This window comes from Aegilops tauschii, chromosome 4 (assembly GCF_002575655.3).
Source record: "Aegilops tauschii subsp. strangulata cultivar AL8/78 chromosome 4, Aet v6.0, whole genome shotgun sequence".
Lineage (NCBI taxonomy): Eukaryota > Viridiplantae > Streptophyta > Magnoliopsida > Poales > Poaceae > Aegilops > Aegilops tauschii.
The window spans coordinates 492,894,013-492,918,659 of NC_053038.3; the positions used below are offsets into that span (position 1 = coordinate 492,894,013).

At 43.4% G+C, this 24,647-nt stretch overlaps 1 protein-coding gene across 1 annotated transcript; it reads left to right on the forward strand.

Moving 5' to 3' along the window:
• Window positions 1-8,321: 8,321 nt before the first annotated feature.
• LOC109741605 (anthocyanin regulatory C1 protein) lies at window positions 8,322-9,579 on the forward strand. Its single transcript, XM_020300688.4, has 2 exons — window positions 8,322-8,557; window positions 8,673-9,579. The coding sequence occupies exons 1-2, from the start codon at window positions 8,425-8,427 to the stop codon at window positions 9,269-9,271; spliced, it is 732 nt and encodes a 243-aa protein (XP_020156277.1). The 5' UTR covers window positions 8,322-8,424; the 3' UTR covers window positions 9,272-9,579.
• Window positions 9,580-24,647: the final 15,068 nt, after the last annotated feature.

Consider the following 24,647-nt stretch of genomic DNA (forward strand, 5'->3'; position numbering starts at 1 on the left):
TAGTATTAACATTACTGGTATATGATTATATTTTTCTGATGGAGGGGAACATTACCAGGCGGTGCCTCCTTGGACTTCTCCAGTTCGGCGGTGACAACAGCTAGCTGGGTCCGACACTTTTCCAGCTCATGAAACAGCATGTCGTTCATCTCCGTGAGTGCCTGATTATACAATGATTGGGAAAATGAAAATCATGATGACTTGCATACATGTCATCACCATAATCATCATATATAGGAACTTTGTTGTCATAATCAATTGCAACCTCCTCCAAAATAGTGGACTCATCATTAAATAAAGTCATGACCTCTCCAAATCCACTTTCATCAATATAATCATCGTAAATAGGAGGCATGCAATCATCATAATAAATTTTCTCATCGAAACTTGGGGGACTAAAAATATCATCTTCATCAAACATAGCATCCCCAAGCTTATGGCTTTGCATATCATTAACATCATGGATATTCAAATAGTTCATACCAACAACATTGCAATCATGCTCACCATTCAAATATTTTGTGCCAAACATTGTATTGACTTCTTCTTCTAACAATTGAGCACAATTTTCCGATCCATCATTTCCAAGAAAGATATTATAGAGATGATCAATAATATGATGCAACCTCAATTCCATTTTTATGTAGTTTTCTTTTATAAAACCAAACTAGTGATAAAACAACATTCTAAAAGATTCAATTGCAAGATCTAAAGATATACCTTCATGCACTCACCTCCCCGGCGGCAGCGCCAGAAAAGAGCTTGATGTGTACTATGCAACTTTATTCTTATAGACTCGTGTTGGGCCTCCAAGCGCAGAGTTTTGTAGGACAGTAGCAATTTTCCCTCAAGTGGATGACCTAAGGTTTATCAATCCGTGGGAGGTGTAGGATGAAGATGGTCTCCCTCAAGCAACCCTGCAACCAAATAATAAAAAGTCTCTTGTGTCCCCAACACACCAAATACAATGGTAAATTGTATAGGTGCACAAGTTCGGCGAAGAGATGGTAATAAAAGTGTAGTAATGATAGTAGATATTGATTTTTGTGATAGGAACAATAAAAAACAAGGTAGCATGTAACAAAAGTGAGCACAAATGGTATTGCAATGCTTAAAAACAAGGCCTCAGGTCCGTACTTTCACTAGTGCAATCTCTCAACAATGCTAATATAATTGGATCATATAACCATCCCTCAAAGTGTGATGAAGAATCACTCCAAAGTTCCTATCTAGTGGAGAACATAAAAATAAATTGTTTATAAGGTACGAAACCACCTCATAGCTATTCTTTCCGTTCGATCTATTCAATTGTTCGTACTAAAATAACACAAAGCTATTCTTTTCATTCGATCTATCCTATAGTTTGTACTAAAATAACACCAAAGCAAATTCATATTCAGAATACTCAATCCAACACAAAGAACTTCAAAGAGTGCCCCAAGATTTCTACCGAAGAAACAAAGACAAGAATGTGCATCAACCCCTATGCATAGATTACCCCAATGTCACCTCGGGAATCCATGAGTTGAGTGCCAAAACATATACCAAGTGAATCAATACGATACCCCATTGTCACCATGAGTATTCAATTGCAAGACATATATCAAGTGTTCTCAAATCCATAAAAGTATTGAATCCGATAACAACGAAATCTCAAAGGGGAAAACTCAATTCATCACAACAAGATAGAGAGGGGGAAATGTTGGAAATATGCCCTAGAGGCAATAATAAAATGGTTATTATTATATTTCCTTGTTCATGATAATTGTCTATTGTTCATGCTATAATTGTGTTATCCGGAAATCGTAATACATGTGTGAACACATAGACCACAACATGTCCCTAGTGAGCCTCTAGTTGACTAGCTAGTTGATCAATAGATGGTTATGGTTTCCTGACCATGGACATTGGATGTCATTGATAACGGGATCACATCATTAGGAGAATGATGTGATGGACAAGACCCAATCCTAAGCATAGCACTAGATCGTGTAGTTCGTTTGCTAAAGCTTTTCTAATGTCAAGTATCATTTCCTTAGACCATGAGATCGTGCAACTCCCGGATACCGTAGGAATGCTTTGGGTGTACCAAATGTCACAACGTAACTGGGTGGCTATAAAGGTGCACTACAGGTATCTCCGAAAGTGTCTATTGAGTTGGCACGAATCGAGACTGGGATTTGTCACTCCGTATGACGGAGAGGTATCTCTGGGCCCACTCGATAATGCATCATCATAATGAGCTCAATGTGACTAAGTAGTTAGTCACGGGATCATGCATTACGGAACGAGTAAAGTGACTTGCCGGTAACGAGATTGAACGAGGTATTGGGATACCGACGATCGAATCTCGGGCAAGTAACGTACCGATTGACAAAGGGAATTGTGTACGGGATTGCTTGAATCCTCGACATCGTGGTTCATCCAATGAGATCATCGTGGAACGTGTGGGAGCCAACATGGGTATCTAGATCCCGCTGTTGGTTATTGGCTAGAGAGGTGTCTCGGTCATGTCTGCATGATTCCTGAACCCGTAGGGTCTACACACTTAAGGTTCGGTGACGCTAGAGTTGTAGAGCTGTTATTATGCGGTTAACCGAAAGTTGTTCGGAGTCCCGGATGAGATCCCGGACGTCACGAGGAGTTCTAGAATGGTCCGGCGGTAAAGATTTATATATAGGAAGTCCAGTTTCGGCTACAGGGAGAGTTTCGCGGGTCACCGGTATTGTATCGGGACCACCGGAAGGGTCCCGGGGGTCCATCGGGTGGGGCCACCTATCCCGGAGGGCCCCATGGGCTGAAGTGGCGTGGGAACCAGCCCCTGGTGGGCTGGTGCACCCCACCCAAGGGCCCAAGGCGCCTAGGGTTGGAAACCCTAGGGGGCCGTTGCCTCCTATGCGCCCCCTGGTTGGCAACCCTAAGGGGGTCGTTGCCCCCCGAGGGGCCGCCGCCCCCCCTCTAGATGGGATCTCCAAGGGGGGCATGCGCCCCCTAACCCCTATATATAGTGGAGGGGAGGGAGGGCAGCCGCACCCTAAGCCCTGGCGCCTCCCTCTCCCTCCCGTGACACCTCTTCCTCCTCCAGTAGTGCTTGGCGAAGCCCTGCTGGAATCCCGCTGCTTCCACCACCACGCCGTCCTGCTGCTGGATCTCCATCAACTTCTCCTTCCCCCTTGCTGGATCAAGAAGGAGGAGACGTCTCCGCTCCGTACGTGTGTTGAACGCGGAGGTGCCGTCCGTTCGGCGCTAGGATCATCGGTGATTTGGATCACGACGAGTATGACTCCATCAACCCCGTTCTCTTGAACGCTTCCGCTCACAATCTACAAGGGTATGTAGATGCACTCCTCCTCTCTCGTTGCTAGTAAACTCCATAGATTGATCTTGGTGATGCGTAGAATTTTTTTTAATTTCTGCAACAATCCCCAACAGAAAACACCATATGATCCGACTATATTAACAAAGCCCGCGATACATCAAGATCGTGATATCTCAAGAACACGAGAGAGAGAGATTAAACACATAGCTACTGGTACAAACCCTCAGCCCCGAGGGTGGACTACTCCCTCCTCATCGTGGTGGCCGTCGGGATGATGAAGATGGCCACAGGTGATGATCTCCCCCTCCGGCAGGGTGCCGGAATGCGGTCTAGATTGGTTTTCGCGGATACAGAGGCCTTGCGATGGCGGAACTTCTGATCTAGGGCTACCCCGAAGGGTTTTGGAATATTTGGGAATTTATAGGGAGAAGAGGGGGTGCGGGAGGCCACCGAGGTGGGCACAACCCACCTGGGCGCGCCTGGGGGCCCAGGCGCACCCTGGTGGGTTGTGCCCCCCTCGGGGCACCCCCCGGTGCTGCTCTGGCCCATCCTGGGTGTTCTGGTCCATAAAAATTCTCCAAAAAGTTTCACTGCATTTGGACTCCGTATGATACTGATTTCCTGCGATGTAAAAAACAAGCAAAAAAACAACAACTGGCACTAGGCACTGGGTCAATAGGTTAGTGCCAAAAAATGATATAAAATGACTATAAAATGATTGTAAAACATCCAAGAATGATAATATAAAAACATGGAACAATAAAAAATTATAGATACGTTGGAGACGTATCACCCGTAGACTTCAACCCTGATACTATAAATTCATATTTTCGGAGAAAGAAATCAGGGAGAAAGAATTATCGCGTTTCGCGAGATGGAGCCGCCGCCACCTCCTGTTCTTCATCGGGAGGCCAGATCTGGAGTCCGTTTGGGGCTCCAGAGAGGGGGATCTTCGATCTTCGTCATCACCAACCCTTCTCCATCGCCAATTCCATGATGCTCCCCACCGGGAGTGAGTAATTCCTTCGTAGGCTCGCTGGTCAGTGAGGAGTTGGATGAGATTCATCATGTAATCGAGTTAGTTTTGTTAGGGCTTTGATCCCTAGTATCCATTATGTTGCGAGATTGATGTTGCTATGACTTTGGCATGCTTAATGCTTGTCACTTTGGGCCCGGGTGCCATGATTTCAGATCTGAACCGTTTATGTTATCACCATTATATCTATGTTGTAGATCCGATCTTGCAAGTTATAGTCACCTACTACGTGTTATGATCCGGCAAACCCGGAGTGACAGAAGTCAGGACACTTTCCGGTGATGGCCGCAGTTTGAGGAGTTCATGTATTCACCATGTGTTAATGCTTTGTTCTGGTTCTCTATGAAAAGGAGGCCTTAATATCCCTTAGTTTCCAATAGGATCCCGCTGCCTCGGGAGGGTATGACAAAAGATTTCATGCAAGTTCTTTCCATAAGCACGTATGACTATTTACGGAATACATGCCTACATTATATTTATGAACTAGAGCTAGTGTCGTATCGCCCTAGGTTATGACCGTTATATGATGAATATCATCCAACGAATTCACCGATCCAATGCCTACGAATTTCTCTCATATCGTTCTTGCTAATTTACTACTGTTACTGTTACTATTGTTGTTGCTACTACTATCAAAATTACCATACTACTTTGCTACTGATCACTTTGCTATAGATAATTAATCTCGAGGTGTGGTTGAATTGACAACTCAGCTGCTAATACTTGCAAATATTCTTTGGCTCCACTTGTGTCGAATCAATAAATTTGGGTTGAATACTCTACCCTCAAAAACTTGTGCGATCCTCTATACTTGTGGGTTATCATTAGCCAAAGGGGGAGGAAGGAAATCCCACCTTTCCTTCCCCACCGATCGCTATCTCCCCTTTTTAGGGATACTAATCTTATCCCCTTGGGACATGATACTATTCCTTTTAAGGGAGGGTCTTGGTGCGCCTAGACCAAGTCCCCACTACTTACATTCATGTGGGTCCCCAATGCAGGTGGGCCCCACCCCAGAACCTTCTAGAACCTTCCCGATACATTACCGAGAAAACTCAAACTTTTTCCGGAACCCCGATAACAACTTCCCATATATGAATCTTTACCTCCGGACTATTTCGGAGCTCCTCGTGATGTCTCGGATCCCATCCAGGACTCCGAACAACCTTTGGACTTTCCACTATTAATATCTCAATACTACCCTAGCGCTACCGAGCGTTAAGCGTGTGACCCTATGAGTTCGAGAATCATGTAGACATGACCGAGACTCCTCTCCGGTCAATAACCAATAGCGGGACCTGGATGCCCATATTGATTCCTACATATTCCATGAAGATCTTTATCGGTTGAACCACGATGGTAAGGATTCAGTTAATCCCGTATACAATTCTCTTTGTCTAGCGATATGTTACTTTCCCGAGATTCGATCCTCGGTATATCCTTACCTAGTTCAATCTTGTTACCGACAAGTCTCTTTACTCGTTCTATAATACAAGATCCCGCGACCAAACTCATTAGTCACATGCTTGCAAGCTCCTTCTGATGTTGTATTACCGAGAGGGCCTCGAGATACCTCTCTGTCATACGGAGTGACAAATCCCAGTCTTGATCCATGCCAACTCAACAGACACCCTTGCAGGTACCTGTAGAGCATCTTTATAGTCACCCAGTTACGTTGCGACGTTTGATATACACAAGGTACTCCTCCGGTGTCAGTGAGTTGCATGATCTCATGGTCATAGGAACAGATACTTGACATGTAGAAAACGATAGCAATAAACTTGATACGATCATATGCTACGTTTATAGTTTTGGTCTTGTCCATCACACCATTCTCCTAATGATGTGATCCCGTTATCAAATGACAACTCATGTCTATGACTAGGAAACCATAGCCATCTTTGATCAACGAGCTAGCCCGGTAGAGGCTCACTAGGGACATGTTGTTGTCTATGCATCCACACATGTATTTGAGTTTCCAATCAATACAATTATAGCATGGATAATAAACGATTATCATGAACAAGCAAATATAATAATAACCACTTTATTATTGCCTCTAGGGCATATTTCCAACAAAAGCATCATTTGTATTTCATTTTGCATGGACATCATTTGATGTTTTTTGATGACCAAACCTTGCAACTCCTAAAATATTTGCTCATACTCACATCCACCAAGTTTCAGATTCTTTTTGAATTTTTTAAATTTACTGTTCATTGCGTGGGTGCACCGAAGGTGGGTGCAACCACTACTTACCTTTGTGAGGATTTTGGTGCTCCCTGCTCGACAGAGGTAGCTCCTGGGAGAGTGCCAGTTGCGCCCATGTGTCGTTATTGCTTTTATGGCGTCGCTCTAATGGACTGGCCAATATATCAATCGATGCTATGCGCTTTTCCTTATCGTAGACAAAGTCATTCCTATTTTGCTTCTTTATAGTTTTCTACTCTTTTTCTTGCAATTGACTTCCACCATTTTATTTAGAAAATGTTCGCAATAAAAAAACAATTAGGATTTCTGATATGTACATGATTATTTTAAATTATTCACGTTTTTGAGAAAATGTTAATTTTTAAAATAAAAATAAATTTGTATTTTACGATTTTCTTTTGAAAAAACCAACTGAAAACCATAAAATTAAGGATTCTGAGGAAAACCTATTGACGACCGCAAGGAGCCAGTCGACAAATGGGCCAGCCCATATAGCGAGTGTTTTGACACACAGAGCGCCGTATTGGAGGCCCCAGGGATTATATTGAGAGGCTGTCATTGTCCCTTTCTCCCTGGTGGTGTTGCAGGGCCCTCGGCTGGGGGAGTATGGTTTCGACGACATGGGAGCCGGTTTGGTCGCTATCTCGCCATTCCTCGGCATCGAATTCGTTCGTCTTGCTTTGTCAGGGAAAGATTTCGCTCGGGTGTCCTGCGGCCGCTGACCATGGGAGGGTCTCGGTCGGCTTTTCAGTTGTTGCTCCTCAGACTAGCCACAATGGGTAGTAACATAGAGTAGTGACATGCTCATGTTACTACTCTATGTTACTACCTTTATAGTGGGGAGTAATCTATGTGTGGTAACATGCAACACTTAATTTATTATGCTATAGACTCATCTTGTCTTGATATGCCTCTCTTTCTTCATTTATTGCTTGCCACATCATCTATTTTATCTAGATATATGTGATGTTACTACCTATGTTACTCCCATTATGGGTAGTCTCAATGAAAAATGAACGAACGATGGCACACATCTCAATGAGCAAACAACGCAAGTTAACATCTACTCTCTCCGTTCCTAAATATAAGTCTTTTTAGAAATTCTACTATAGACTACATACAGAGTAAAATGAGTGAATCCACAATCTGAAATATGTCTATATACATCCATATATAATTTGTAGTCGAATCTCTAAAAAGACTTATATTTAGAAATGGAGGGAGTATAATATATACTCCCTATGTTTCACAATAGATGACTCAACTTTGTACTATACTATAGTACAAAGTTAGGTCATCTATTTTGGAGCGGAGGGAGTACAAGTGAGGAAAAACACTCCATCTGTGAAAAATGACGCGGCAATGCGTGCGGGAGCCGCTAGTAACATTAATGACGGGATTAAATGCTGGTGTTTCCCTCCACCTGGACATAAAAACGCAACGATCCATAGGACTTGTCACAGAAATTTGGCTGCGTCAGGGCTGCCGGCGATATTATGACGGCGAAGAAACGGCCGCGCAGTACATCCCGATTTATTGCACACATGGAGCTTTCATAGCCTTTTGGCCCATCTACCTCTAGAGAGAAGTATCGATCACGATGACCATGGGTTGAGGGTGCTAAGCAGGTCCACGTAGACGCGCTACTGTACAATGCTTAATAGGTCCACGTAGACGCTCTCCTGTACAACGCTGAACAGGGCCACGTAGACCCGCTGCTGAATAAGTACGGCAACAACCCTGCTGCCCACAGATGACAGACCCCCTCTCACTCTCTCTCTCTCTCTAACACAACAGATGAGATGAGATAGAGAGGTTAGTTCAGAGAAAGAGGAAGAGGAAGATAGAGAGGGAGCGAATGGGGAGGAGGGCGTGCAGTGCGAATGAAGGGGTGAAGAGAGGGGCATGGACGAGCAAGGAGGACGATACCCTGGCTTCCTACGTCAAGGCGCATGGCGAAGGGAGGTGGAAGGAAGTCCCCCTGAAAGCCGGTACGTTTTCTGCTACTAATCGACCGGCCGAAATCCCTAGCTTGGAAGACACTAGGAGTATTTAGAGAGAGCTGCCTGAACGTGAGTGAGTGACGCGCGCCAAGTTAATTTGCAGGTCTGCAGCGGTGCGGCAAGAGCTGCCGGCTGCTGTGGCTCAACTACCTCCGGCCGAGCATCAAGCGGGGCAACATCTCCGACGACGAGGAGGAGCTCATCATCAGGCTCCACAGGCTCCTCGGTAACAGGTGGTCGCTCATCGCGGGCAGGCTGCCCGGCCGAACAGACAACGAAATCAAGAACTACTGGAACAGCACCCTTGGGCGGAAGGTGCTCCCCGCGCGACTGGACACCACTAGGATGGTCGCTTCGCCCGGCGCCTCCGCCGGCTCCTGCTCCTCTACAGGCGCGGCGACATCCGCGCTGTCCTCTAACTGCGGGGCTGGTACAAGTGCCAAGGCTGCGGCGCCCCCGTTGTCGATCGCGGTGTGGGCGCCCAAGCCCGTGAGGTGCACGGGCGGCCTCTTCTTCGGCCGGGACGCGCCGCCCCCGCCGGTCACGGAGACGCGCGCCGTGGGTGGAGACGGAGATGAGTGCAGCGGCAGCAGCTTGGGGGCATCGTCGGGCGGTGGCGACTGGATGGACGACGTTAGAGCCTTGTCGTCGTTTCTTGAGTCCGACGAGGACTGGGTCAACTCCCTGCAGATGGCAGATTAACTTTTCAGCACGTGCACGTTTATCACTACGTACGAACAGGAATTTGTATTGTATGTACAAATATACGATACAGCTCCATGTAGGTACGTTGGCTTCGTGCTGAGTACTGACTAATGAGTAGCTACCTGTGATGTAGTTCTAATCACACTCACACTCTCGCGAGCTGTTTAGATGGATGGTGTATGAGTGGGTGTGTTCATGTCAATAAGTGTATGTTTGTGTATATGAGCATCCACATTTTGTATTGTATTTCTAAATACGAATCTAATTGTACTTCAACGTGGCTCTAATTTTTTTTTCGAAAAGAAGGATATCTGCCGACCTCTGCATCCACCAGGAGTGGATGGATGTAGATGACAATAAATGCAACAATCAAAGAGGTGGCTCCTCGTGAAAGGCATTCACAAGAAAATGGCCTACCAGCGGTGGTTTGATGATAGTGTGTTGTGTTCATGATGATAGTAATGCCATGACTACCGTTGACACCACTGGTGACATGGCCATTGGAAGTTTTGTTTTCCTTGATGAGACGCCGTCGAGGAAACCACCATCTTAAATCAAGTTCTGTCATAAATAGTCCAATATACCTGCCTATACATGGTATTTCACTGTCATTCCAAGTAAATTTTCATGCGCCACCTCTAAATCTTCAAACATCATTTGTTTTGTGTGCCTACAACTCATGTGGAGGCTATCGTTATCTTCCATGCTAAATGTGTTTTCTCTCAATGAGCATGAAATATGTGTCCATTTAAAATTAGAAGAGATGGTATAGGGATGCCCGGTCCCAATTAATCAAACAAATAAAAGAAACTCCTCCATAGTGGTAAGATGGTAGGCACCCGTGAATTCGACGAGCCATTGCTTATGTTAATTACCGTGGGGAGGAGTGTTAAGTATGGGAACCGCTCTCAAATGTACTTAACATGAAAGATGACAAGAATCTTTGTTGTTAAACCATTGATGGAAACATACATATCTCGAAATGAATTTATCTACTATGTTTTAACCAAATGAGCTCTAGCATGTGTTAATCCCTACTTCTCTCTACGAAGGGCCCTTCTATTTTATTTTTGATGTTATTTTATTTTTATGTTCAGTAATCACCTTGTTCAAGCATCAACATAGAGAGAGTAATTGTCATTCTTAGTGTAACATGCACTGGGTCTAATTAATGTTAAGTGATGCATGACTTGATGTTCTTCACGTTGAAATATAATGTCTAGTCACTACTTGAACATCGGAGGTGCTCTGCATTTAGGTTTTGCGGTTTCAAGAAGGGCTAGCGAGATACCATTCTATCATATGGCATTGTGTTCATTTTGATCTTATTGACGTTTGAGATGTCATATTATTATTTTCTAGTTTGGTTACGATTTGCCATGAGTAAACACGTCATTAGGTGTTAGAACTCCTATGGTTGTTCACATAATATTTTTTTTATAATTTGATCATTGACTAAATTTATGTACATCTACATAAGCAAACGAGTTTGTAAAAAATTTATTTGCCGCGTTCAGTTTGTCAACTGAATTTCTTGAGGACAAGCAATAAGCCAAGCTTAGGGAAGTTGATACGTCTCAAACGTATCTACTTTTCCAAACACATTTGCTATTGTTTTGCCCTCTAATTTGCATGATTCAAATAAAACTAATCTGGACTGGCCCTGTTTTCAACAGAATTACCGTGGTTTTATTTTTATGAAGTAATAATAGTGCTCCAGATTGGATGGGGATTTTTGGGAATTATTTTTGAAAAAAATAGAAGACCAAAGGACTGAAGATGGACTAGAGTAGAGCCACCAGAACAATAGACGGGTTGGCTACGCGCCCCTGACCGCGTGGTCGAGCCGTCTAGAGGCCACAGAGCTCCCCCATAGATGTGCTTTGGCTATAAATCCCATATTTCCTAGAAAAAATCACAGAAAATCCCCGATGTTTTTAATGATACGGAGCCACCGTCACCTCTTATCTTTCTTCAAAGATTCGATCTGGAGTGTGTTTTAAACTCTGGAGAGGGGGATTCCCCGCCATCGTCATCACCAATCCTTCTCCAACAAAAATCTCATGCTTCCACCCATGTGTGAGTAATTCCGCTGTAGGCACATGGAGGTAGATGGGAACTGTATGAGATTTCTTTTATAATAGATGTCAGCTTTGTTAGGGCTTCATGCCAAGTATCCACTAGGTTCTGAGATTGATGTTGCTATGAATTTACTATGCTTAAAGCTATGGCCCGAGCGCCATGACCGCAGATCAGAGCCCTTTGTGTTTTCCTGAATATATTTGTGTTTTGGATCTTATCTGCAAGTTGTATGCACATGTTAATGTACTAAACCAGAGACCCCAAGGTGACAACAATTGGGATATCAAAGGGGTGAGTTTACCTTGAGAATTACATGTATTCATTGATCGTTAATGCTTTGATATGGTTCTTGAAGGAAATATGCCCTAGAGGCAATAATAAGGTTGTTATTTATATTTCCGTATATCATGATAAATGTTTATTATTCATGCTAGAATTGTATTAACCGGAAACTTAGTACATGTGTGAATACATAGACAAAAAGAGTGTCCCTAGTATGCCTCTACTTGACTAGCTCGTTAATCAAAGATGGTTAAGTTTCCTAGCCATGGACATGTGTTGTCATTTGATGAACGGGATCACATCATTAGAGAATGATGTGATGGACAAGACCCATCCGTTAGCTTAGCACTATGATCATTTAGTTTATTGCTATTGATTTCTTCATGACTATACATGTTCCTATGACTATGAGATTATGCAACTCCCGAATACCGGAGGAACACTTAGTGTGCTATCAAACGTCACAACGTAACTGGGTGATTATAAAGATGCTCTACAAGTGTCAACGATGGTATTTGTTGAGTTGGCATAGATCGAGATTAGGATTTGTCACTCCATGTATCGAAGAGATATCTCTGGGCCCTCTCGGTAATGCACATCACTATAAGCCTTGCAAGCAATGTGGCTAATGAGTTAGTTACGGGATGATGCATTACGGAACGAGTAAAGAGACTTGCCGGTAACGAGATTGAACTAGGTATGAGGATACCGACGATCGAATCTCGGGCAAGTAACATACCGATGACAAAGGGAACAACGTATGTTGTTATGCGGTTTGACCGATAAAGATATTCGTAGAATATGTAGGAGCCAATATGAGCATCCAGGTTCCGCTATTGGTTATTGATCGGAGATGTGTCTCGGTCATGTCTACATAGTTCTCGAACCCGTAGGGTCCGCACGCTTAACGTTCGATGACGATTTATATTATGAGTTATGTGATTTGATGAGCGAAGTTTGTTCGGAGTCCCGGATGAGATCACGGACATGACGAGGAGTCTCGAAATGGTCGAGACATAAAGATTCATATATTGGAAGGTTACATTCGGACACCGGAATGGTTCGGGTTGTTTCGGAGTACCGGGGGTTACCGGACCCCCCCCGGGAAGTTCATGGGCCTTCATGGGCCTTAGTGGAAAGGAGAGGAGGGCCACAAGGGAGGCCGCGCCCCCCATGGCCAGTCCGAATTGGACTAGGTATGGGGGCGGCGCCCCCTCTTTCCTTCTCCCCTCTTCCTCCTTCCCTCATTCTCCCTCTCTTGGATGGTAGGGGACTCCAACTAGGATTGGGAATCCTAGTTGGACTCCGCATGGCACGCGCCCCCCTTGGTCGGCCCCCTCCTCCTCCCCTCCTTTATATACGTGGGAGGGTGGCACCCCATAGACACACAAGTTTCTCTTAGCCGTGTGCGGTGCCCCCCTCCACAGTTACACACCTCGATCATACCGTCGTAGTGCTTAGGCAAAGCCCTGCGCCGGTAACTTCATCATCACCGTCACCACGCCGTCGTGCTGATGGAAATCTCCTGTGGCCTCAACTGGATCAAGAGCTCGAGGGACGTCATCGAACTGAACGTGTGCTGAAGGCGGAGGTGCCATACGTTCGGTACTTCGATCGGTTGGATCGCGAAGACGTTCGACTACATCAACCGCGTTACTAAACGCTTCCGCTTTCGATCTACGAGGGTATGTGGACACACTCTCCCCGCTCGTTGATAAGTTTCTCCTAGATAGATCTTGTGTGATCGTAGGAATTTTTTTGAAATACTACGTTCCCCAACAGTGGCATCCGAGCCAGATCTATGCGTAGATGTTATATTCACAAGTAGAACACAATGAGTTGTGGGAGATAATAGTCATACTGCTTACCAGCAACATCTTACTTTGATTCGGCAGTATTGTTGGATGAAGCGGCCCAGACCGACATTACATGACCGCGTTCATGAGACTGGTTCTACCGACGTGCTTTGCACACATGTGGCTAGTGGGTGTCTGTTTCTCCAACTTTAGTTGAATCGAGTTTGACTACGCCCGGTCCTTGTTGAAGGTTAAAACAGCACACACTAGTAGAAAACAGGGCATTGGTTCGGCCCTCGTAATACCATTAATCCCGGTTCGCTCACGAACCGGGACCAAAGGAGGCAACTGTCCCTGTTCGTGAGCCCAGGGGGCCGGCCGGGCCACGTGGGCCATTGGTCCCGGTTCGTCTGGACCTTTTGGTCCCGGTTCCACGCACGAACCGAGACCAATGCGCCTCGCCCCTGGCCCATGACCATTAGTCCCGGTTTGTGCCACAAACCGGGACTAAAGGGTTGGTCCTCGTTGCGGTCAGAGTTCAGTCCCACCTCGCCAACCGAAGGGCGCTCACACCGGTTTATAAGCCCGTCCATCTCTGCCTTGTTGAGCTCCTCTCAAAGTGAAAATAGATGCCCTTATACAGGGAATTTGACCTAAATTCAAAGTAAATTTCTTTGAAATTCATAGAAATTTATTATGAATTTAGGTTGAATTCTCTCTATAGGTGCATCTATGCTCATTTTTTTATGTTGGGGTTGGCGATCTTTACAGACTTTTTGTGTGTTGAATATGCACCATTCAAAATCAGTCTCTACTTTGAATGGTTCATTTTGAACACACACAAAGTCTGGAGTTCAAATAAGTTCAAAAAAATGAAATCCCTTTGTAACAGATGAGTTTTCGTCCGAAACCCTGATACTTCGAAAGAGATTGTCCATTTTGTTCACGAAGTGCATCCAGCTTTTGTCGTAACCCTCTCAACTTTTTAGCACATGCTATGTGGGTGAAATGATGGTACCATGCCAACTTTCAACCTTTTCATAGCTCATTTGTAGGGCTTTTCAATTTCAGGGTCATTTAGCTCAAAACAATCCGTCACTGCATGAAAAATAACAAATGAAGTCAGAAAGGGTTGAAAATTGATGATGTGGCTTTGAATGGTGCATTTTGAACACACAAAAAGTCTGGAGTTCAAATAAGTTCAAGAAAATGAAATCCCTTTGTAACAGATGAGTTTTCCTCCGAAACCCTGATACTTCGAAAAAGATTGTCCATTTTGTTCACGAAGTGCATCCAGCTTTTGCCGGGACCCTCTCAACTTTTTAGCACATGCTATGTGGGTGAAATGATGATACCATGCCAACTTTCAACCTTTTCAGAGTTCATTTGTAGGGTTTTTCAATTTCAGGTTCATTTGAAATGCTTTTCAATTTTAGGGTCTTATAACTCAAAATAATTAGTAAATGCATGAAAAATAACAAATGAAGTCAGAAAGAATTGAAAAATTATGATGTGGCTTTGAATGGTGCATTTTGAACACACAAAAAGTCAGGAGTTCAAATAAGTTTTAAAAAATGAAATCCCTTTGTAACAGACGAGTTTCCGTATGAAATCCTGATACTTTGAAAGAGATTGTCCGTTTTGTACACGAAGTGCATCCAGTTTTTGCCGTAACCCTCTCAACTTTCTTGCACATGCTATGTGGATGAAATGATGATACCATGCCGACTTTCAACCTTTTCAGAGTTCATTTGAAATGCTTTTCAATTTTAGGGTCTTATAGCTCAAAATAATCAGTAAATGCATGAAAAATGGTGCATGAAAAATAACAAATAAAATAAATAAGTAATTGGAAACAAAATAATATAAACTTTATTAAAATATATAAGTAGAAACAAAATAAAATAAACTTTAATAAAATTTATGAAACTAAAATTAACAAAGTATTTTCTGTTCAAAACATTATAAGAAACCTCTAGTATTATTGAAACTAAAATTATACAAAATTGATGCAACTAAAATTATCGAAGTATTTTCTGTTCAAAACCATTAAAAGCAAAAAGAATTTTCATAAAGAACTTTTTTGTTAGAAACTTTAATAGCAAAAAGAATTATCATAAAGTAAAATAAATAAGTAATTAGAAACAAAATAAAATAAAATAAATAAGTTTTTTGTTGTAAGTAGAAACAAAACAAAATAAATAAAACAAAAAAAGGCAAAAAATAAAAAATATGCCACCTACTGGGCCACCACGGCCCGAATACGAGTAGAAACCCATTGATGGGCCAGGATTCAGGCCCGCAGAAGGCCCAGTAAGCCCATCAGGCATAGCAGTGACAATTAGGCCCGTAAGCCTGCAATGGAGAGGAGCTCGAGAGGGGTGCGGCAGTGGGGCTTATAAACCACTGCGCGCCCCTCTCAACTAGCGAGGTGGGACTAAACTTTCGACGCGGGCGCAGCAGCACAAGGCCTTTGGTCCCGGTTGGTGGCACCAACCGAGACTAAAGGTGTGCATTGGTACCGGTTCGTGGCACTAACCGGTACCAATGCCCCCCCTTTAGTCCCGGTTGGTGACACCAACCGGGACCAAAGGCCGCCGCTTCCCGCCCTTTGGGCTGCTGAAAAGAGACCTTTGGTCCCGGTTGGTGGCACCAACCGGGACTAAAGGTCGCATTCGTCCTGGTTGCTGTCACGAACCGGGACCAATGCTTCGTCTATATAACTAGCACTTGTGAAATTTTTCATTCAGTTCGTCTTCCCCGCCCCGACGACGCCACCAGGCTGCCCCTCTGCGCCTTGCCGTCGCCGTCGTCGCCCAGCCTCCGACGCCGTCCCGCGCCGCCCAGACGCCGTCGCCGCCCCGCGCCCCCCTGCCTTCTCGTCGCCCGTCGCCGCGCCCCTCACCTCCGCCCCTGCGTCCTCGTCGCCCGTCACCGCGCCCCTCACCGTAGCCGTCGCCGCCCCCTGCCTCCTCGTCGCCCGTGGCCGCGCCCCTCACCCTCGCCCCCGTGCCCTGCCTCCTCGTCGATCGCCGCCCCCTTAGTGAGCTCATATGAATTTTCCTAATTTAGATGTGTAGTTAATTGAGTTGTTGTAATTTGTTCATAAATGAATATGCAAAAGTTAGAATTTTTTTCTGTTCATAGATTTTTTTGTGATATTATTGTTGAATATGCAAATGTTTGTGTGTTCATATATATGCAAAGAATATGTCAATTTTTCATAGAATTTTTATAATTTTTTTCTGTTGTAATTTTGTTCATAGAATTTTTATCTTGTTCATAGAATTTTTATGATTTTTTTCTGTTGTAATTTTGTTCATAGAATAAGAAGAGAAAGTGTTTAATAGAATTAGTTAGAAAAATAATAGAACTACTTAAACTAGTTTATTTTTAGTAAGTACTACTTTATTCTATTTATAGTAAGTGCTTAGTAGTTGAACTAGTTGATTTAATAAAACTAGTTCATTTTACTATAGAAGTAGTTTATTTTTAGCAATAAAATTAATAGAACTAGTTTATTTTTTTAGTTAAAGCAATTGTTCCCGCATCGACGTCGACGATGCCAATCCCGCATCCTCGTCGTCGACTCGGCGGAGGAGGCCGGCTTGATCAGAGGGGCCATGTCCGGGACTGGGCTCCGCTGGGCTGGTTTTGGGAGGTGCTACCTTTCGGGGGGCGTAGGTTGGTGAGGAGCCAGCCCGTCATTGACCCGATCCTTGTTTGGTGGCGGTCGCGTGGGCTAGTGATGGTGCCGAGGCTTCCGGACACCGCGGAGGTGGTACTTCACCGTGTCAGCGAGGAGGACGAGCACGTCCGTCGCTACATGGTTGCGTTGGAGTGCAGGTTCGACAATACCTGGCAGGTTCTTCAGGGATCTCACTGGAGCTATGATCCTGTGATGGTTCCTTCTCTTTGGGTATCCACCGCCCGCGCCGATACCTGTCGGGCGCTACGGTTCTAGCTGTACTAGCGATGCTATATGTATGATAGTATTCGAGGTGTATTAGTGATAATATTCGACGATGTACGGACGCATGGAGATGATGTAGTTTTGCTTATAATTGAATGCATCCTAATTTGAAACTACTTTATTTTGTGATTTGATTTTGCTTATTGAATGCTCAAATTGGAAAACTACTCCTACTTTGAATGCTAAAATTGGAGAGCACTATGCAAGGCGTATGCATATGATTAGTTGATAGCTTATAGGGTTTTTGTTTTCGCAAAAATCTAGGAGCCCCCCCTCCATCATCCCCGCCGTCGTCCCCGTCACCGACCCCCTCCGACCTCGAGGTGAGACCAGCCACGAACCGGTTTTAGAAAGATAATTAAACGATATTTCGGGTTGACTTTAAGTCTATTGAGTCTCCACCATATATGAGAGGACGAAGAATCCCGACTGTTGTCGTGGGGGTAGCTTCTCCTTCGTTCCCGTGTGCTAGACAATTTTGTGTAATGCACTCGGGAACGAAAGGAAGGAGCTACCATCACCGACGGTCAGAAATGTCTGAGAGGAATCAGTGAGGGAGAGTTCCACCATATATATATGAGAGGACGAAGAATCCTGATTGTTGTCGTGGGGGTCGCTTCTCCTTCATTCCCGTGTGCTAGACATTTTGGTGTAATGCACTCGGGGATGAAAGGAGGAGCGACCATCACCAACGGTCGAATGTATACACCACGTGAGCTGAGAGTTTTCAAGAAAAGACTCGACAAACCGATAGTCAACCCGTGATGAATAATAATGATCTAACTTAGGTTTTTTAGTACATATATTTAATTGTAGACGTTTAATACTTGAATTATGAACATAGGAAATGTCGTACTCGGACGACGAAAGTTTCCCGGGGGAGTGCGACTGGTGCCACGACGACCGAGGTCTGTGCGACAGGCCTCACCTGGACGAAGATCGGCGCTTCAGTATTAAGCTGTAGGAGACCTTCGATGTTGAAACGGTACGCAACGACAACAAGTGTTATTTTTTCGTAATTAAGCACGACTTCAACTATTTCAACATGTATTTTTCATCTTTTACAATTCGACTAGCTTATCCCATGCCATGCAAGACGCTACGTCTTGGAGAGGATGGGTTTTGAAGACCATGAATGTATGGAAAAAAGAAAATTCACCTAAGGACCCATCATGATATAGATTTTGAAGTAAATCTGTATAATTCTGAGAGCGTAACCCATTTTGGTTTCAAAAATTGGGAAGCATTTTGCAAGATGTATGGTTTTGATGAGGGTATGCTTGTCACCATGGATCTTGGTGATCCTGACATCGAGCAAGACAATATGGACATTTGGGTCCTTGTTGATACACCTCCAATTCTACCGCTATGTGAGTTTCTCAAACATAGTTATTAGCTAATTTATATTGTTCATTTCAAAATAGTTGACAGCTTATTTTGATTGTTCAAACAATGTGCGGAACATGGTAGACAGAACCTACTACACCGATGGCTCTGAGTTAACTTATAAGGAGAAAACTCATCTGGTCGGATTTTGTACTGATCTTGAGAATTACAATATCTATTTAAAACTCCTCCACATTATGGTCAATACGTGCCACTAGTGCACGTGTTGAACTACGGTAACTACTATGGAGATACCCTGGTAAGATTTCTTACTATTACGACATCCGTGCATCTTTTGCATACTTCTAAAACTAGTACATCTCCTCAATTGTAGCCAATATTTTATTGCGAATAATTCCGACTATGTTTTTCAACAGATAATCCCAGAGGATTGTGTGCCTCATTTGATGTATCAGAATGGTAGCCTTGATGTTTTGAACATACAACCAGGTCATCCTACGAATCTCAACTGTCTATACCGGATTTCTAAAACAAGTGGAGACATGAAAATCAAAGAATGGAAAAATGCATGGATAGTCGCAAGGAGGTTCTTGGAAGCAAAAGGAAGCGAAGCGCAAAAATTGGAGACAGGATGATCTCCATTATCCATAATGGAGAGTCGGGGTCTATATTGTTTTATGCTATTTTACCTTAAAGAGGGTATTTAGGTCCTACCTAATACTGATGATCATGTGCTAAGAACAATTAAGTAGGGTTGGTTCGATGACTATGAGGATGATGATCGTATGACTTGTTATTAATAACGAGTAGAAGTTGTATGATGATGATTAGTAGGACTTGTTATTATGATGATGCATGATGCGGGCATGAAGAGTTATTATATATCAGTGGGTGAAATGAACATGGATTGGAATGAAGTGAAGGCAACAAGCATGTGGTGCATGTCGAAGGTAGTACTAATCCAAACTTGATCAAGTTAGGATTAATATTACATTCGACATGCACCACATTTTGCCTTCACTTTAATCTAAGCCATGTTTAGGCATAGCAGTAGCGTTGGTAAATCAAGCACGGAAATAAGAGAGGACAGTTCTCTCTGTTAGCTAGCTTACACACCCTAAATTACCCCCTAAACCCTCCCCCTTTAAAAAAACAAAAACCCCAGCCACTGAAATGCTGACGCGTGGATGCCTTTTGGTCCCGGTTGGTGTCACCAACCGGGACCAAAGGCCCTCCTGCCTGGGCTGGCCGCAGCGGCCACGTGGAGGCCCATCTGTCCCGGTTCATGTAAGAACCGGGACTAAAGGGCTAGGGCATTAGTAACGACACTTTAGTCCCGGTTCAACAACCGGGACAAAAGGCCCTTACCAACCGGGACAGATGACCCTTTTTCTACTAGTGACACTTGATGAAAAATCGTTGTGGTTTCGATGCATAGGTAAGAACGGTTCTTGCTGGAAGCCCGTAGCAGCCACATAAAACTTGCAACAATAAAGTAGAGGACATCTAACTTGTTTTTGCAGGGCTTGCTGTGATGTGATATGGTCAAGACATGATGATATATAAATTGTTGTATGAAACGATCATGTTTTGTAAAAGTTATCGGCAACTGGCAGGAGCCTTATGGTTGTCGCTTTATTGTATGAAATGCAATCACCATGTAATTACTTTATCACTAAGCGGTAGCGATAGTCGTAGAAGCAATAGTTGGCGAGACGACAACGATGCTACGATGGAGATCAAGGTGTCAAGCCGGTGACGATGGTGATCATGACGGTGCTTTGGAGATGGAGATCAAAGGCACAAGATGATGATGGTCATATCATATCACTTATCTTGATAGCATGTGATGTTTATCCTTTATGCATCTTATTTTGCTTAGTACGGTAGTAGCATTATAAGATGATCCCTCACTAAATTTCAAGGTATAAGTGTTCTCCCTGAGTATGCACCATTGCTACAGTTCGTCGTGCCGAGACACCACGTGATGATCGGGTGTGATAAGCTCTACGTTCACATACAACGGGTGCAAGCCAGTTTTGCACACGCAGAATACTCGGGTTAAACTTGACAAGCCTAGCATATGCAGATATGGCCTCGGAACACTGAGACTGAAAGGTCGAGCGTGAATCATATAGTAGATTGATCAACATAGTGATGTTCACCATTGAAAGTACTCCATCTCACGTGATGATCGGACATGGTTTAGTTGATATGGATCACGTGATCATTTAGATGACTAGAGGGATGTCTATCTAAGTGGGAGTTCTTAAGTAATATGATTAATTGAACTTTAATTTATCATGAACTTAGTACCTGATAGTATTTTGCATGTCTATGTTGTTGTAGATCAATGGCCCGTGCTACTGTTCCTTTGAAATTTAATGCGTTCCTAGAGAAAGCTAAGTTGAAAGATGATGGTAGAAACTACACGAATTGGGTCCGTAACTTGAGGATTATCCTCATTGCTGGACAGAAGAATTACGTTCTGGAAGCACCGGTAGGTGCAAGACCCGCTACAGGAGCAACACCGGACGTTATGAACGTCTGGCATAGCAAAGCTGATGACTACTCGATAGTTCAGTGTGCCATGCTTTACGACTTAGAATCGGGACTTCAACGGCGTTTTGAACGTCATGGAGCATATGAGATGTTACAGGAGTTGAAGTTAATATTTCAAGCAAATGGCCGGATTGAGAGATATGAAGTCTCCAATAAGTTCTACATCTGCAAGATGGAGGAGAATAGTTCTGTCAGTGAACATATACTCAGAATGTCTGGGTACCACAACCACTTGACTCAACTGGGAGTTAATCTTCCTGATGATATTGTCATTGAAAGAGTTCTTCAATCACTGCCACCAAGCTACAAATGCTTCGTGATGAACTATAATATGCAAGGGATGGATAAGACAATTCCCGAGCTCTTCATGATGCTAAAGGCTGCGGAGGTAGAAATCAAGAAGGAGCATCAAGTGTTGATGGTTAACAAGACCACTAAGAAAAAGGGCAAAGGGAAGAAGGGGAACTTCAAGAAGAATGACAAGAAAGTTGCTGCTCAAGTGAAGAAGCCCAAGTCTGGACCTAAGCCTGAGACTGAGTGCTTCTACTGCAAAGGGACTGGTCACTGGAAGCGGAACTGCCCCAAGTATTTGGCGGATAAGAAGGATGGCAAAGTGAAAGGTATATTTGATATACATGTTATTGATGTGTACCTTACTAATGCTCGTAGTAGCGCCTGGGTATTTGATACTGGTTCTGTTGCTCATATTTGTAACTCGAAACAGGGCTACAGATTAAAAGAATATTGGCTAAGGACGAGGTGACGATGCGCGTGGGAAATGGTTCCAAAGTCGATGTGATCGCCGTCGCCACGCTACCTCTACATCTACCGTTGGGATTAGTTTTAGACCTGAATAATTGTTATTTGGTGCCAGCGTTAAGCATGAACATTATATCTGGATCTTGTTTGATGCGAGACGGTTATTCATTTAAATCAGAGAATAATGGTTGTTCTATTTATATGAGTAATATCTTTTATGGTCATGCACCCTTGATGAGTGGTCTATTCTTGTTGAATCTCGATTGTAGTGATACACATATTCATAATATTGAAGCCGAAAGATGCAAGGTTAATAATGATAGTGCAACTTATTTGTGGCACTGCCGTTTTGGTCATATTGGTCTAAAGCGCATGAAGAAACTCTATGCTGATGGTCTTTTGGAATCACTTGATTATGAATCACTTGATGCTTGTGAACCATGCCTCATGGGCAAGATGACTAAGACTCCGTTCTCCGGAACAATGGAGTGAGCAACAGATTTATTGGAAATAATACATACTGATATATGCGGTCCGATGAGTGTTGAGGCTCGCGGCGGGTATCGTTATTTTCTGACCTTCACAGATGATTTGAGCAGATATGGGTATATCTACTTGATGAAACATAAGTCTGAAACATTTGAAAAGTTCAAAGAATTTCAGAGTGAAGTGGAAAATCATCGTAACAAGAAAATAAAGTTTCTACGATCTAATCGTAGAGGTGAATATTTGAGTTACGAGTTTGGTCTTCATTTGAAACAATGCGGAATAATTTCGCAACTCATGCCACCCGGAACACCACAGCGTAATGGTGTGTCCGAACGTCGTAACCGCACTTTATTAGATATGGTGCGATCTATGATGTCTCTTGCTGATTTACCGCTATCGTTTTGGGGTTATGCTTTAGAGATGGTTGCATTCATGTTAAATAGGGCACCATCTAAATCCGTTGAGACGACACCATATGAACTGTGGTTTGGCAAGAAACCCAAGTTGTCGTTTCTTAAAGTTTGGGGCTGCGATGCTTATGTGAAAAAGCTTCAACCTGATAAGCTCGAACCAAAATCGGAGAAATGTGTCTTCATAGGATACCCAAAGGAAACTGTTGGGTACACCTTCTATAACAGATCCGAAGGCAAAATATTCGTTGCTAAGAATGGATCCTTTCTAGAGAAGAAGTTTCTCTCGAAAGAAGTGAGTGGGAGGAAAGTAGAACTTCATGAGGTAATTGTACCTGCTCCCTTATTGGAAAGTAGTTCATCACAGCAATTAGTTCTAGTGATTCCTACACCAATTAGTGAGGAAGCTAATGATGATGGTCATGAAACGTCAGATCAAGTTACTACTGAACCTCGTAGGTCAACCAGACTAAGATCCGCACCAGAGTGGTACGGTAATCCTGTTCTGGAGGTCATGTTACTTGACCATGACGAACCTACGAACTATGAGAAGCGATGTTGAGCCTAGATTCCGCAAAATGGCTTGAGGCATGAAATCTGATATGGGATCCATGTATGAGAACAAAGTGTGGACTTTGATTGACTTGCCCGATGATCGGCAAGCCATAGAGAATAAATGGATCTTCAAGAAGAAGACTGACGCTGACGGTAATGTTACTATCTACAAATCTCGACTTGTTGCAAAAGGTTTTCGACAAGTTCAAGGAGTTGACTACGATGAGACCTTCTCACCTGTAGCGATGCTTACGTCTGTCCGAATCATGTTAGCAATTGCCGCATTTTATGATTATGAAATTTGGCAAATGGATGTCAAAACTGCATTCCTTAATGGATATCTTAAAGAAGAGTTGTATATGATGCAACCAGAAGGTTTTGTCGATCAAAAAGGTGCTAACAAAGTGTGCAAGCTCCAGTGATCCATTTATGGACTGGTGCAAGCCTCTCGGAGTTGGAATATACGCTTTGATAGTGTGATCAAAGCATACTATTTTATATAGACTTTTGGAGAAGCCTGTATTTACAAAAAGGTGAGTGGGAGCTCTATAGCATTTCTGATATTATATGTAGATGACATATTGTTGATCGGAAATGATACGGAATTTCTGGATAGCATAAAAGGATACTTGAATAAGAATTTTTCAATGAAAGACCTTGGTGAAGCTGCTTATATATTGGGCATCAAGATCTATAGAGATAGATCAAGACGCTTAATTGGAATTTCACAAAGCACATACCTTGATAAAGTTTTGAAGAAGTTCAAAATGGATCAAGCAAAGAAAGGGTTCTTGCCCGTGTTACAAGCTGTGAAGTTGAGTCAGACTCAATGCTCGACCACTGCAGAAGATAGAGAGAAAATGAAAGTCATTTCCTATGCTTCAGCCATAGGTTCTATCATGTATGCAATGTTGTGTACCAGACCTGATGTGTGCCTTGCTATTAGTTTAGCAGGGAGGTACCAAAGTAATCCAGGAGTGGATCACTGGACAACAGTCAAGAACATCCTGAAATACCTGAAAAGGACTAAGGATATGTTTCTCGTTTATGGAGGTGACAAAGAGCTCGTCATAAATGGTTACGTCGGTGCAAGCTTTGACACTGATCCAGATGACTCT

Coding starts and splice junctions, on each gene's coding strand:
- LOC109741605 (XM_020300688.4), top strand. CDS start 8,425: ATGGGGAGGAGGGCGTGCAGTGCGAATGAAGGGGTGAAGAGAGGGGCA. Junction 8,558..8,672: donor GGAAGTCCCCCTGAAAGCCG/GTACGTTTTCTG, acceptor GTTAATTTGCAG/GTCTGCAGCGGTGCGGCAAG.